The sequence below is a fragment of the Ptychodera flava genome, chromosome 5 (genome assembly GCF_041260155.1).
Source record: "Ptychodera flava strain L36383 chromosome 5, AS_Pfla_20210202, whole genome shotgun sequence".
Lineage (NCBI taxonomy): Eukaryota > Metazoa > Hemichordata > Enteropneusta > Ptychoderidae > Ptychodera > Ptychodera flava.
The window spans coordinates 41333017-41349188 of NC_091932.1; the positions used below are offsets into that span (position 1 = coordinate 41333017).

Consider the following 16172-nt stretch of genomic DNA (forward strand, 5'->3'; position numbering starts at 1 on the left):
CTGACGACGATGATGACGCTGCTGCTGTGTTGGCGGAGGACGACACACCTCCTGTCTGGCGTATGTCGGAGACTACCGATGCTAATATATTTGAGGAGACCGATTTTGACCATGAGAGAGGACCGACTTTCACCTTGCCAGCCACGCCCGTGAGCTCGATTACTTTTTTAAGTTTATTCCAGCTACACTGATCAGATTGGCCAAGGACGAGACTAATAAATACGCCAAATTCCACCAGCGACATATCGCTAGGAAAATAGATAAATACTGGCGTAACGCTGACTACTGAGAGGTGCAGGCGTTCATTGGCGTCTTAGTCTGTATGGGTATCGACCGTAAATCATCAGTGGAGGATTATTGGTCTAGCGATCCCTTTCTGAGAAACCAGGGTATTTCTACTGTGATTACCCGCAGTCGCTTTCAGCAGCTTATGCGATACTTTCATCTGGCAGACCCAGAGAACGATCCACGTCGTGATCCTGATGAGGCACGCCGCCGACGTCGGTGTCAGGAGGATCCCCTGTATAAAATCAATCCATGGATGGAGCCCATAGTTGACCGGTGCGTCAGTGTTCTCCCCAGGCCGTTTAACAGGATCGGCCCCGATCCTTTATTTTTTTCGCCCGATCCTTTATTTTTTCGCCCGATCCTTTATTTTTCATGCCGACCCTGTTTCATGTCCGCTTATTCTCTTTAAATGTGGCTGAAGACCTATTGTTTCTCGGCGGCGATTTTGTCACTTTTATTTCAGCGAGCGTATCAAGTGTGAAACGGTTCTAATGTGGCGATAACACGACGTGCCAGATGATTAAAAGGTTTATTCCATCGCCAAAATGTGTGAAATGGTTAGACTGTTCTCCTTTCATGTCGATGCTTTAGGTGTTTTACACACAATAAGGCAGGATTATCGGGTGCAAAGCACCCAAAGTCGCGCTTGTCCGCGAGGAGAATAAATAGGCCGGCCGTATTGCAAATGAACATCGGCTAAGACGGATGAAACTTAAAATTAAAAAAGCATGAAATGTGTTACGCTGCCGATCGTACAGATAACGGCCATTTTATACAACGGACATCGAGTATACTCAACGAAAGGCTCGGTGTTGCATCTTTGCCAGCGGGCACTCAATCAAAGCATGGAGGTAGATCCATGGTCAAAACATCTATACTATAGGCAACTGGTTGAACTGCCGTTGCCACCAATGTCTCGCACTGGTAAGAATCTGAAGGTCAGGAAAAGTGATTTCGATCAGAAGTGGCTGAAATCGTACGATTGATTGAGACAAAAATCAGATGCAAAAATGTATGGTACTGCCGCGTGTTCAGATCGTTGTGTGTCCGAGTTAGCCATTTCGAGATCTGTGTAGCAGTACGTCAACATGACGTTGAAGCCATGTGTGTGACCTCGTGTCACGCATTCGTAACTTGCATGGATTTGTTCGATTGACTTTATGAAACAATTGCACTTGATCCAGTTTCAAAACCCATGACCCGTTTTACAATATTCAAGGCAGCATGAAATGAAATAAAAAGGAACTACATGAGCTAAAATAATCATTCGTGTGATCATCTGAATACAGCAGCTATGTACGTACGGTTAGGGTATACAGTATAGGTTCAAAGGTCGCGTGTGTTCAAGTGTGCTCCACACAATGCATGGCCGCGGCCGACGCTACGCAGTTGTCAAAGTTTCGTACGTTTGTCGAAGTAGAAGTCGATGCAATTTCAAATCTTGTTCTTGAAAATACCCGGTATCAATATTTTCGGGCTTCTCTTTATTATGAATTGAGTTTTAAAGTCAACATATTTCTCAGCAGGCATGCTCCTCTGACTCAGAATTGTAAGTGCAATATTCAGTCCCGTATGATCTTGTCCGTGTGACTGTTTGCCATGGACGTTAACACTTTGAGTGCCCCCGGGCCGATCGATCGGCCCACTGTTGTTATGCAAATTGCCACGGGCCGATCGATCGGCCGACCTTTGCAACGTCCTTGTAATGAAGTGCAGTTTTGTGAAAATGTCGGATTTCCTCGTCTAAAACGGCGAAATTCCCTTCATAAACGCAAAGTTCATCTAAATTTACGTTTTTGTGATTTTTTGGGGCTTGGAACGTGCGCAGATATGTAATTTACCTGAGAGGTCATAGGGGTCACGGGTTGATACGACGTCACTCAGAGAACATGGCGACGGTTTGCTGACATTTTGTAGTCTGCTTCGCCGGTGCAGTTTTTCTTTTTTCATCGATAAGAATGTCTTCGGAAAGCGATGTCAGTGACGCCTTAGATTTACAGGCACCCAGCGATACTGATTCAGAAGGTGAGGAATTTGATCGAAGGCCTCCCAATCCATGGTTTCGTGTGTTTCCGCCTGAGCCAGCTCGTGACCATGTAATTTTCCAAGAAGCTACGGGCCCCGTCCGTCCACCATCGAGAGATGCCAGCCCTCTTGCCTACTTTGAGCTATTCTTTACAATTGAACTTGTCAGATCATTTGTAATCGAAACCAATCGTTATGCTGCCAGTTTTATCGAGCGCGATCAGGGAGCATTGGGCCACGCATCCAGAGTCTGGCGATGGATACGTGCTGGTGGTACGACGACGGTCAGTGAAATCAAAGCATTTGTTGCAATAATTTTGGACATGGGTCTGATTCAGAAAAATCGAATTGCCGACTACTGGGAGGTAAAGTACCGCTCTCAATCAACACCTTGGATCCGGAAGATTTTTTCAAGAAACAGATTCCAACTTTTGCTGAAGTTTTTCCATTGTTGACAATCGTGCAATTCCTGACAGAGGTGAAGTTGGACACGATCCACGAAATAAATTCCAGAACTTGATTGACCACTGTAACAGAAAGTTCAAACAACACTACAAACCAAGGGAAATGTTGAGTATTGATGAAAGCATGGTTGGTAGTAGAAATCGATGTGACCTTATCCAGTTTATGCCAAACAAACATCATCACAGGTTGGCATGAAATTATGGGTAGTATGTGAGGCGTCAACTGGTATAATTTACAACTCCGTGCATATGGTGGTGCCAGGCGAGACCGAGGTGGAGAAAATGGATTAGGCTATGATGTTGTCATTGATTTACTCAGAGAAGCTCGGTTATTGAGGAAATCTCATCATGTAGTGGTCGACAACTTCTATACTAGTGTTCCACTCGCACGAGACCTGCTCGACATGGAAACCTACCTGACTGGAACGCTTCGCCATAATAGAAGATTCATTCCTTCTATGATAAGAAATGCCCGTCCCCAGGTTGGTGAAACAGTGTATGCCAGACAGGGTGAGGTCTTATGTGCTGCCTACCGTGAAAAGCTATCAAACCCAAACCAGTACTGATGTTGTCAACTCATGAGCCAGCTCAGAATGACCCAGATCATAACAACCCTCCTAAACCTGTCATCGTTACAACATACAACAAGTACATGTGTGGTGTAGACATCAGTGACATGATGCTCTTTGCTTACAATGATGAACGCAAATCCATGAAATACTGGAAGAAGATGGTATTTAACATTCTTCACAGAATGATGCTGAATGCGTACATTATCTACAAGCAAAACACAACTGATCAGCACATATTTACCCGTGAAGAGTTCTACAAGGAGGTGATTGAAGCGTTAGTAGTAGAGCACATGGCAACTCGTAATGGTGATGATGAAGAACATAACAATGACAATAACAACAACAACAACATGGGTCAACTGAGAAGACTGCCAGGTCACAGAGAGCGAGATTGCTGCGTATGCTCCAATCGTCCTACTGGCATCCGGCATCGATCAAGGACTGTTTGCACTAATTGTAATAATGGACTGCACAGAGACTGCATTCCACGTCATAATTGTCATGGATAATTGACCATCATAGATCATTGACATGCCATAATATGTGTCATCACATGTACAGGGTTCATACAATCTTTGAAAGATCTTGAAAAATCAATTTAGGTCCAAGGATCTTCGTGAAAATTGATCTAGTGAGCCTGGTCTGAAATTTATATGCAACAGCTGAAAAACCATAATTAAAAACAAAATGAAATCATCATCTTTCAGAAATTTCCTTGTCTAATTATTCATCCTGATATAAATTTAACACACATCAGTACTATCCCTATGTTTGATGTTTGTTGAGCAGAAAAATTTGAATGACTTCAAAAGTCATGGAAATTTGTGAGTTTATTGACCTTACACATGTGTCACTTTTTGATCAGCATTGACAAACACCACGTTCATTGATCACCAATTCTCATCACAGTTATGTTGGTTATTTCTGACTGATTTGCAGTTATCAGTCATTTAATGGATATGCCAGTATTTTCTGTCATACACTCATTGCAGTGAAATAATGTAAATTTATGCTATACTTGTTTGTTGTAGCAATCTCCATTTTGTGACCCAGTTCCTGTTTTTCTTTTCTTTCAAAAGCATATGCTCTTCTAGAAAAGTGAACATATGAATTTTCCTTTTACATTCCAATATTCCACATACATTGCTGCATCTTGAATTTTCATGGTATTAGTTCTGGCAATGTGTGCCTCCACACTATACCTTCAAGCATTTTTATCAGAATATTGTGCATGTGATGACATCATCTAGTATCTACATTGATATTCTGTATTAAATTTGCCTGTGGTTACCAGTCATGTTTCTGCTCTTGCCATGTTCTTTCAGTGAAACATATATTGTCTGATTCATGTTAAATTGTTGCAAAATCCATCTGTAGGGGCGTTTGTACATTTACATTTCATTGTTACCACTCCTTCAGGATGAAACTGGTGACAATTTGTATTTGTTGTTTGACAATCACACACTCAAAAATGTACAAACAGTCATTTAGAAAATGCATTTTTTATTTATAGCGAGGCTTCCTATTGGGCAATAGCAGTTTCATATTTTTCAGTTAACATTTAGACAGACTGATTTACAGAATAAGTCATGACCAGATTTTTTTCCCAGCTTGTCCTAGACCTATGACTCATTTTTCTAGTGGTCCCTGTGTAAAACCATTTCACTGTAATTGTAAGTACAATTTCTAAGAATGGAGAAAACAATACAGCTTCATCAGCAAATATGTCACTTCACTTATGCATCAAAGTATTTATAGTATATCTATTTATTATTTATTTTTTCATCCATTCAATGGATGTTTTTCAAATCTAATCCGAATAATCAGATCTCTGTATTTGCACCATCAATATACTGGTATGATATTGTAATTCACGATACAATCCACTATATGACTACCAGGCATCCATTATTTATACCAATTTTTTCATGTCCAATGCCATTACTCAGGGATGCCTGGACCATCTCTTTCAAACCAACAAAAGTACATGTACAATTTACATGCCATGATTTACCTATACACACAGAATTTTTCATGATACAATCTAATATATGTCGCCGGAAGCCATTTTGTCTCAATTTTTTCCTGGCTAAAATCATATTTTAACAGGCTTTTTTCCTACTTCTTTCAAACTTGGCAAAAAGTATGGAGAGAAAGAAATGAAATAAGGCAATCAGCATTGTCAGGCAGTGTATATTGGTTATTTTAATATGAAAGAAATAAGTAAACTTTTTGCCATGGGTTGTTAGAAACTATTGAGAGGACAACTTGCTTCTGTTTGTTGGATGAATTGCATTAGTACGGTATACTTGTGTACTTTGATTTACCTGGCCATATAATTGACAGTGTTTGAAAGATGTGATGACACAGAATTTGATGTATGTGCTCTTGATCTATAGAAAATATACAAGAATTGGCCATTGTGTCCTTCTAACAAGGATTTGAGATAGCCCTGCATCATTACATGTGAAATGCAGAAAAAATCTTTCCTTGTGGAGAGTCATGGTTAGCCTTGCTATTATATGATTACTGTATTTTTGCTTGAAGCCAATTTCTCATAACAGCTGCAATGCACACAAAGTTCAGAATCTTTTTGATTTTCAATTGTCAAGTAGCATTGATTTTATATATCAAATATTTCAAGAGAACAAATCAAAGAAATTGTTCAGTTATCACTTTTCATTGGATCATTGCTTATTATTTTACTTTATTATGATTTAGATATTTACAAATTTTACAACTTTCCTGATATTTATTGAAATAATATAAATGACCAAGTCAACAAAAATTTTGTAATGAATATTTATTATATTTATCAATGACATTGTATTATGCATATACCAGAATATATTGTCAAATAAAAACAGACGTGAAATAGTAAATGTACTGTTCAGTTTTCAGAATAGATTTTGTCATAAGTGTGAGTTCAAGACCGGTATGGATGTTGAAAAGTCTGAATTTCATATGTTCAATAATTTGGGAATGTGTGGTTACTTTATTGGATGATCATTACCTCCACCTTGGATCATCAAATTTGTTGAAGGCTTGTGGGATACAGAACAGCTACAGAAATTACTGGCACTGCAATATTTCTAATGGCCCATGATATACATAGGGATATTTATAGGGGAGAAGCAATGAGAAGTGAAGTAAAGCTCTAGGACACACCATCATGGCTATGCTCAAGTCTTGAACTCACCATCCTCAAATCATGAGCACAGTATGCTAGCCAGTCATGAACTCACCATCCTCAAAATGTGAGTCCATTACCCTAGCCGGTCTCGAATTCACCATCTTCCAATCGTGAGTCCAGTACGTTAACCACTGAACCATGATGTCTCCATAAAGGTAGTATGCACCTCGAAAGTGAAAGACTTAAACTTTTGCTCTAACTTTCCTGGCACAAGGAATCTTTCAATCATTCCCTTTCAAAATCAAGAATAAAAATAGGGGTCACTGTGCAAATTTTGGTACAAGAGAAACAAATTACCCAAGATTTACAGATATTAGAAATTCAAAATGGCCGCCATCTCTGTGTTTACTCTATGGAGAAAAATAAAAATTTTTGAATTTTGAAAACCAAGCCAGTGAAAGTTTTCTTTCACCAAGAGCTTTAAAATGAACCCCACATGTGGTATATCAGAAGAGAATTGTAAAGTTTGAGAGGCCAAATGTCTGTCCCCAAGGTGCGTTCTAATTAGAAGCTCCCTATTTATGATGCAAATTTATGCAAATATTGCTAATTTGCATATTCTTGACTAATCACATAGTTTGGAAAGAGTCCAAAAGTTCAATACATGCGTCAGATAACAAATGGTTGTGATAGAGAAAAACGGCAATTGTGCATCATTTCTGTTTGAAACGCTTCCTATGAAACTAATTTATACAAAAAGAATGCTAATTTGCATATTCCCATCTAATCTACATATTTTTGGTGAAAAGTTTGAAAGGTTCATCAATACATGGGTGAATAATAAATGGTTGTTATAAATAAACATGAAAAAACTGCTCCCAATTTGTTTGAAAGCCTTTCAATTACAACTTTGTCCTTATTTGCAAATTTATGCAAATAGAGCTAATTTGCATATTTTGAGCTAATTTACATATTTTAGGGGAAATTCTGAAAATTTAGTTATTGCCCTCTTGGAATATATATAGGTTGTCTGGGATGAAAAGACCGTGTCTGCATACCAAGAGCCCCTGTTTGTGCCGTGGTGAATATTAGTTGAGTGTTCCATAGACCCCTGGCATTTCTACATATACTATGGGGCACTTAAAGAGTTAAAAAGACGTCCGTGGTTTTAGAATAGCAGCAATCTGGCTACAGACAAACATGTACCGGTATTTACAGAGGATTCACATAAAACGTGTGATTTTGAATGTTATTCTAGAAAGAACTGGAAGACTTTGAATGAAAATATGGATGTAATATATGAAGTGCTTAAAGTGCATGAAAGATCTTACTTTATCCTTTTATTGTGGGATTTTTTCTGATGCCATGGAGTGATGTGTGTATTGCATAATTAACATAAAATTTACATAGTTATTGTTATGCAAATTAGCCAATCCTGTTTCAGAAATTTCTGGGAGAACACTGGGTGCGTAAATAATTATAAGATGGGTAGAGAGATCTCCATCGACGAGGGCATGGTGCGATTTAAGGGCCGTTCTAAATTTAAGCAGAGATTACCGCATAGAGCCTGATCGAGACGGTTTCAAGATATGGCAGCTGTGCGACTCCACCACTGCATACATAGCTAACTTTGCACCGTACCTAGGTGTGAAATATCGGGATCGGACTGATGGGAGACGGCAGGAGCGAGGTGTGGTGAAAAGAATTACGATGGAGCTGGTCCAGCCATTCTGTGGATATAATCACAGCCTATTCTGTGATAGCCTGTTTAGCACGGTCGTTACTGCTAGAGAGCTGATGGAGACCGGGATCTACATGGTCGGGAGTTTCAACCGCCGTAATCGTCGCACCATGCCCCCTCAATTAATTCCGCCGGGTAAGAGGAAGCGCCTTCCTCTGTCTGTTGGGGATATGAAAGCCACGACCAGAACGGACTCTCGTCTTAACATCACTGCTTATCAGGATAGTAACGCTCAGGTGCTGATCTTGAATACGGTCTATCCACCCTTGGAGTGCGTGCCAGTGGGGGAGGGAGACGAGCGGCGACAAGTGCCTCTGTCGCTGTATAATTATCGCCGGTACATGGGAGGCGTCGACCGAGCCAACCAGAAGCGCAAGTACTTTCACATTGGGCGCAAGAACCACAGATGGTGGACATATCTGGCATGTTACCTGATTGATGTTGCCCTGGTAAATGCATATATATGCTTCAAGCATGTACACCCTGATAGTAAGCTGACCCATAAGATGTTTCATCTGCGTGTCGGAAACAACTCATTGGCGGTTATTGTGGGCGATCGCAGCCCAGTGTGAGAGAGGTCGAGGCCACTGTTTCTCTTGCCTCGTACATCAATCCACAAAATCAGCCGATGCACGTTGTCAGCCGTTTGGAGGGGCGGCAGAAATGCTGTAAAGTATGTAGCAGAGAGGGTAAGACCACTGCGAGCGGACGACTGTCTGAGACGTCCAAAGGATGTAGTCTGTGCGGGGTTCATCTTCACGAGGGCGAGTGTTTTGCGGCTTTTCATCATCGCATGATGCTACGAGGTAAGAGGAGCATTGGCGTGCAGACCTCTACTCACACAGCCCCGACGACACCCATCAGCAAGAGAACCCGACGTAAATAACGGACAGGGGACAGCTTCGCCTAACAGTGGCTTGACTGTATTCTGAACACGGACCATGATCACATTTTGAGCACGGTTGTGCCGTTTGTTTGTGCTTTACGATCCCGCTGATTGTAAATTGAAACACGGATTATTTTGTACAATCCCCCGATTGTAATCTTTGTAACACGGACCATGCACTCGGACGTCGAGACAGACTCTGAGATTTATTATTCGGCATAATGTAAATTATTCCCGAATAAAATACTATCTATGGATCGCATATTTTCGTTTTGTTTTGTTTTGTTTAGACGGATTATTTTGTACAATTCCCCCTATTATAATTTTTGAAACACGGATCTGCCATCCCGATTGTAATTTTGAAACACGGACCATGCACTCGGACGTCGAGACAGACTCCGAGATTTATTGTTCGGCATAATGTAAATTATTCCGAATAAAATACTATCTATGGATCGCATATTTTCGTTTGTTTTGTTTTTACCCCCACTTTCGTTTTTGGCAGATCCGTAAGGACGCTATAGTAATGGATGAACGTGCGTTGTATCACGTGGGAGGGGCACAGCCCAACGGAGGCTGTGCTCGTGCGACGTAGACGTTGTACCAACCATCTGTCGTTGGGGTTAGTGCATAGAGCAGTTGCACTGTCCAGAGCTAAGGTGGTACAAAACTGCACCTTAGTAACAACTGCACAACTAACGTGTTAGGAAACGGTAACACTAACGAGCTAAGTGTTCACTGAACTGGCCAAACTACGTACACGCCTTCCTTCAATGGCGGAACTATGTCGTTGACACTACGTCAAAGCAGACTGCAATGTGCGACTCTTCCAAGTCGTTCAAAGTACGTGGCCAAGTGACACAACCCAGGGGAAACAGGACAGGTTTGAGGGTGCTCCCGCACCCATAGTACTAACCCCTGGGTCTTCTACTAACCCACGAGAGAGGTGACGTTTCCCCGGTGTGGCCGTGCGTGCCGGCGAACGAGCTTTACTTCCGCGAAAGTAAGCTAGAAAAGGGCATAAAAGTGCACGTCCCCCGGGGCAAACAACGCCCGTGACCTCGTCATTTTCTGGACACAACCTCATCAGCGGTTGCCCCTCTATACGGGCATGCAAAAATTTTTGAAGTCTAACACGTATATGGTCGGTAATCGTACCCCGAAAATGCGGTATTTTCCCGCCAAATGCCTGGCAGGAAAGCGTGCAGGAGAGCCTATCTTCTGTAGACACGGAAAGGGGGCCGGTTTTGACCGACTTGGCAGGATAACGGACAGGGGCGCTCGGCAGGAAAAGGGTTAATCATTAGTAACACTGTGAGCAATCATCTTTGTGTAAGTCTACAGAAGCATAAGTCTGGCCCTGAGTTGACAATGAAATCTCTGTGTTGTATTTATGGTTTATCTTTATTCATCAGAACGTCAGAGCAGTTTGTCTCATTGATCAAATGAGTGCTGCATACATTCTGAAAACATGATGGCAGCAGAATATCCAATGATAACCTTAAGTCTCATTCCCCTGTGATTCAACAACTTACTTCACATGTGTACAAAAACCTTCAATATCTAATCTTAAAGGCCTGTGTTGGCACCAGATTGTCTCATCAGAAAAATTTACCCACCAGATTACAATTGCAATGGAAAACAAAGTGTATTACACTTCCATAATCTCTTACAGACTAGAACAAAGGCGATCCCTGGGATCACAAAGAGTGCCTTTAAGTAAGTCTACTTTCAAAATTATGACAGTAATATCAGGGTTTTTCTGCCGATTGAAACCATTTGCCCTCACATCATTCCACATTTTTTTCAAGAAACACAATGAAATTTTATAACTACTCTGATATCATAATTTGTTGTCAGTAAGCATTGTTTTCATCAAGCCTTGTAAGATGAAAAACCCTTCATGATTCCCCATTCATTTTGTACAACAAATCAGTCACATTTGGAGACCATAAACATTTAGCTGTCAATGTTATTGTGGTCTTTAACATTATCATAAAACAAAAAAGGTTTGCAATCTTAACCCTTTTCCTGCCAAGTCGGTGAAAATCCGCTTGAAATTCGGTGTAGCCAGAATCTAAGCACTGGTGACCGTTATTCTCCCAACCCGGTGGAAATCGGGCCCTTTTTGGGTACCCCTTTCCTGCCAAGTCGACGGCACTACGTTTTGCTATCCCCTGTGCGTTTAGGGGTCATCCGAGGAGAGGTTTTCTGACAAGGAACGCCTTTTCCCCTCGAAATGGGTTCGCAGGGAGTCGATAGACAGGGAAAGGTGCAGAAACCTGTCCGCCAGTCCCCCACACCCGAGGGGGGCTGGTTTTTTTTTACCGCTTTTTAGCGGACTTGGCAGGATAGCATGGTGACGTTTTCTGGCAGAGTTGGACGTACTTGGCTGCCTGGCACTATAGAGATTGCTGCCGAACTTGACCAACTCGGCAATGCTAATCTAGAAGGCTACCTCTTGCAAACGACTTGGCAGATATGCCGATGGTGCGAGACGAAAGTCACTTATTCAGTTGTGCGTGACTGAAAATGAGAACGTATTTTTGACGGGACGGCTCGACTTGTTCCTCCGATGGAACGGATATGAACGACTCGGAAATACCATTACAAACTGGTGTCCGACGTACTAAGCTGGGCTTCAGCTCTGCAAGTTCAAGCCAGGCAACGTCCTTCACCGCCTTGGCCTGCCATTCAATGGACTAGCTTTGGATTTTTATTTATTCCATCGTCCGAAGTATTGGCTCTGGTTTGCAGGCAAACGTATCCTCTTGCCGACGCATTAGTAACTACGTACGCTGTTTGCGTACAGAGAATTCAAAAGGTGACATAAGGTCAATATGCTACGGGGATACCGCCTGCAGTTAGCAGGGACTGCTTTTGTTATGCAAACCAGCTAGCAGTACAATATGGCTGCCAGGCATGTGGACACGTCGCGTCGATGGCTAGAACAATGGAAGCATATTGCGTTGCACCCGTGCATCGCAAAAGTGAACTGAAGACTTGGGTGTAGTGACTGGTTATCACTGGTTAGCTGCAGCCCAAGCCATGTCGGTACAAACCCGTACCTGACTGAGGACCACTCGATTAAGTCAGTAATGAACGGTAACACTCGTAAGCCAACTCCCAACTGAGCTGGCTAAAGTACGTTGAGCTGTGCTTCAATGGCTCAGCCATGTCGTTAATACAACGGCAAAAACGTAGTTTTTGTGCTACACTACCAAGTCGTTTAAGGTACGTATTCAATTGACCCTACCCTGGGGAAACAGGACAGGTTTGACGGTGCTTCTGCACCCCTAGCACGACCCTCAGGGTCTCTGACTAACAGACGAGTGAGGTGATGTTTGTGCCTAGCGGACGTGCGTAATACTGAAGGAGTTTATTTCCGAAAAAATAAACATGAAACGGCAATAAAATGACGCACTCCCAGGGGCAAACAAAGCCGGTGACCTCAATTTTTTTCTGCAGCAACCCTTGAGCTCCTTCCCCTGTCTACGGGCATGTAGAAATTATCGAAGTCTAACACGTATAAGTACGGCTAAAACTACCCTGAAAATGGGCGATTTCTGCCAAAATGCCTGGCAGGATAACATGCAGGAGAGCCAATCTTTGCAGGCACATATTATGGGGCGGTTTTCTACTGACTTGGGAGAATAACGGACAAGGGCGCTCGGCAGGAAAAGGGTTAAACATGTACACTTACCTTTGGAAATTCTTTGACAGGAATCAAGATCTTTTCAACAAGTTTTAGAGCCTTTTCTTTTGTCAACTCCAAATACTTGGATTTTGCCTTCTCTGGGTCTTTTCCTTCCTGGACCCTCTTGATCTCTGAGGAATAAATACAGTGTCTTTATTGGTTGCACTAACACAGATAATTGTAGAGAGAAATTTAAGTGTAATTTAGGCTGTACATTATATGCCAATGAAAGCTTGCAATACCAATAAATACCTTCCCAGATGTTTGACCACATCTAGGATGAACAACTTATTCTCAACACTGGGCTAGCTTGATGAGGTTCATTCATAAAAGTCATCTGACTACAACACCACAAAAATACTACTGCAATGCCGGGAATCAGAATTTCAGTGTGGATAACAAGCGATATTGCCTTTGAAGCAAGACTATGTACAAGATTACATTGCTGCAATGCTGAGTAAGAATTTCAGAGTAGATAACAAATGACACTGCCTTCAAAGCAATACAACATAACATTGCTGTGTGTGAGTGATACAGTGCAATTCTGAACTGCACCATTTAAATCTCATGTTATTGTTCATACATGTATCACTGATGGATTATTAAAATGAAGTGTGTAAACAAGATTTTAATTAAATTTACACTCATACAGAGACAAATGTGCCTCTAGTTGAAACAGATCTGACGTCTACACTGTAGCTGGTCTCTCAACATTTAAGACTGTAGTTTTAAATAAAATATAAGACTGTCAATGTTTTTGACCACTTCAGTACCCATCAACAGCTGCATTCAGCTGATCTGGGACCAATACGACAATCTTAGAGCTAGTATAGTACATTTGTAAATTTTTTGCACCACGCTGAGCATCAATGTTATATGGTGACCTCAATCTTTCCATCAAATATATTCTTAATGCTTGCTGAATGATTTTCTTGTAAAGGAAAATACATAGTTTCACTGAAAATTATAGACAATTCATCAATCTGTGATGCTAATTTATTTTCATTCAAACCTAAATCCCATGCACAATACTCTGTCAACAGGCCAAAATCTGCTTGATTCTCCACTGATTTCATGTCATTTGTCACAAGGTAGCTGGCAAGTTGTAGCTCTACGATGAGGCGCTCAGTATTTTTGGGTCACTAGTAGCACTACAATGCCAAAGACCCTATAGACTGGAAAATAAGCATGACATCAGTGTAGTGCACCCATTTGTACAATATGCAGATACAGGATGTGTTCAACGCAAAGCGGATATACGCGTAATGTTTTGTTTTGTCAGTGATCTTTGTCGAGTGCGATTGCTGTGTCGATGTTGCAGGTGATTTTTAGCGTCCAAAACGAAAAGGTTACTGTTGACGATTCTGATGTGTTCTTTTTTGATGGATAGGTGCAATGATAAACAGTAGAACAAATATATTTGGTATCTTGAGTGCGCTACACTGATGCTGCGCCTATTTTCCAGTCTACAGGCCCTTTGGCATTGTAGCTACTGGTGAGCGAGGTCGCAAAGGCAAAAATCACCAACCACCTCACTGTAGAGCTAGAAGTTTGCAGCTAGTTACAAGGAAAACCTCAAAATCTTTACACTTGTTATAAAGTGCAGGCACCTATTGTGTTCAGTCATCTCTAGTTGTGCCCAGTTTCATCCAGCCAAGTGCAGGAATGTTTTAATTTATTTCAGGAAGTAGTTGGAGAAAATTGATGAGAATTTATTAGTATGGTATCATGCGGGTATAAATTGCTGAAATTTTGTTCATTGGTAATTTTGTTTTTGAAGTTTAACCAAGAAATAGTTCAGTCTCATGGTATACTGACAGCAGGCAGCAGCAGATTAACTGTTGTGGACATGACCCTGAATGACCCCATTCCGCTCCACTGTCAGGGCTTGCTGCAAACCACAGCAAACTACAGCTACCTAAGGTCTCTTGATTCATCATGGGTGTAGTACCCCTACGGATGCAGATATGCATATCCATGCTAGCCGGACAACCCTGATCTGCAGTACAGTACTGCAGTACAGTAGTTCGACGTTCGGCAAAAGGTTGCTGGTCGGATGGTTTTGCCGTCAAAATCCACAAACACCAAGCAAATCCTCGAGCTACTGCACTGCAGCATGACTGCAGCAACTGATGAAAGTGTTGATGTCATGTGTAGACCGTTTGTAGCAACAAGGAACATGTGCTACATTTATTATGTAAGGTCCTAAAGATACGTTCGATAGAAGGTTGGGATACTTTCAATAAATTCAAAGGTATGGGTCGTGTGGAGTCGCGTTGACTGTTTATGTTGACACGTGGCCGCCATCTTGCATCCGCCATTTCAAATTAATTTTGTTTGTTTATAATCCGCGTTACGTTCTAAAGTGTTAAATTTCGCAAATCTTTCTTTCCTTCCGTCTTTGATCATGAAAAATGCCAACTGTGTTGCAAGGGGCAGTTTTTCTGGATCACTACGTGTTTGATTTTCCCGGAAATATTAAAGTCACTAAATCTACACTACCACCGTAAACAAAGGAACATGCTTTACCTTCTGAGACTAGTTTCGACGCATTTGTGTGGCCAACTTTATCTAATTCCACTTTCTCTTTGTATAACTCTTCGAGATACTTTGACTCGTCGGCCATTCTTAACGGTTGTGATAGGGTCGATGCTGTCTTAAGTACGATAAACTTTGCCAAGATTTACGGAGCCAAGCACACTCACGCTAGTCCAACGGAAACTGATTCTCCGCTTGGCCAGCCGACGTACAAGTACTCTATTCAATATATCCATCCGCTGCGGTTCAACATGTAAATAGTCCATCGGTAAGAGGCACTGGGTGAGAGGTAGACCATTTAATATCCTATGGGGGCGACTGGAAGATTGAGGGAGGGGGGGGGGATTCCAACAGAGAGCCTATGAAAAGAAATCTAGTCAAGGAAGGTAGAAAAAAATAAAACAATTTAAGCGGACATGAAGTAAGAAATGGCACACCGACAGTTATTTTCAGTCATTTTTGTGTGGGCCTACCCTTTTTCATGATATCCTTTATTTTCGGCGCGATGATAGTTATTTTGGATCTGATAGAAGTTTACAACATTAACGTAGTAAACGTGCTGCTGGGGGATCTGCTGTTGTATTTAAGTCGTGCCTTAAGACAGGTATTCATAAGATAAAATCAAAAATTTCAGACTTACTCAGAGTAGAACTTGATAAGGATTTTTTCTCATTTAGTACTAGTAGGTGTTGTGTATATTTACCTCCACAAGGGTCTGTAATGCATGTAAATAACGATTATTTTGAAACTATTCATTCTGAGATTCTTGAATTTTCTAGTTTGGGAGACATAATTTTAGTAGGAAACTCTAATGCTAGGACAGGCAAT

The 16172-nt window shown here is 41.4% G+C and overlaps 1 protein-coding gene across 3 annotated transcripts in view; it reads right to left on the bottom strand.

The window, feature by feature from the left end:
• The window catches only part of LOC139133966 (KH domain-containing, RNA-binding, signal transduction-associated protein 2-like), a 35550-nt gene extending 19989 nt beyond the window's left edge, over positions 1 to 15561 (bottom strand). For all 3 annotated transcript variants that reach the window (XR_011552687.1, XR_011552686.1, XM_070700790.1), the window contains exons 1-2: positions 15336 to 15561; positions 12813 to 12937 (exon numbers count right to left, since the gene is read on the bottom strand). Coding sequence is in view for 1 of the 3 variants with exons in the window: in XM_070700790.1 (XP_070556891.1) it covers positions 12813 to 12937; positions 15336 to 15432 (222 nt within the window). In the remaining 2 variants the exon portion in view is untranslated. The remainder of the gene's footprint in view (positions 1 to 12812; positions 12938 to 15335) is intronic.
• Positions 15562 to 16172: the final 611 nt, after the last annotated feature.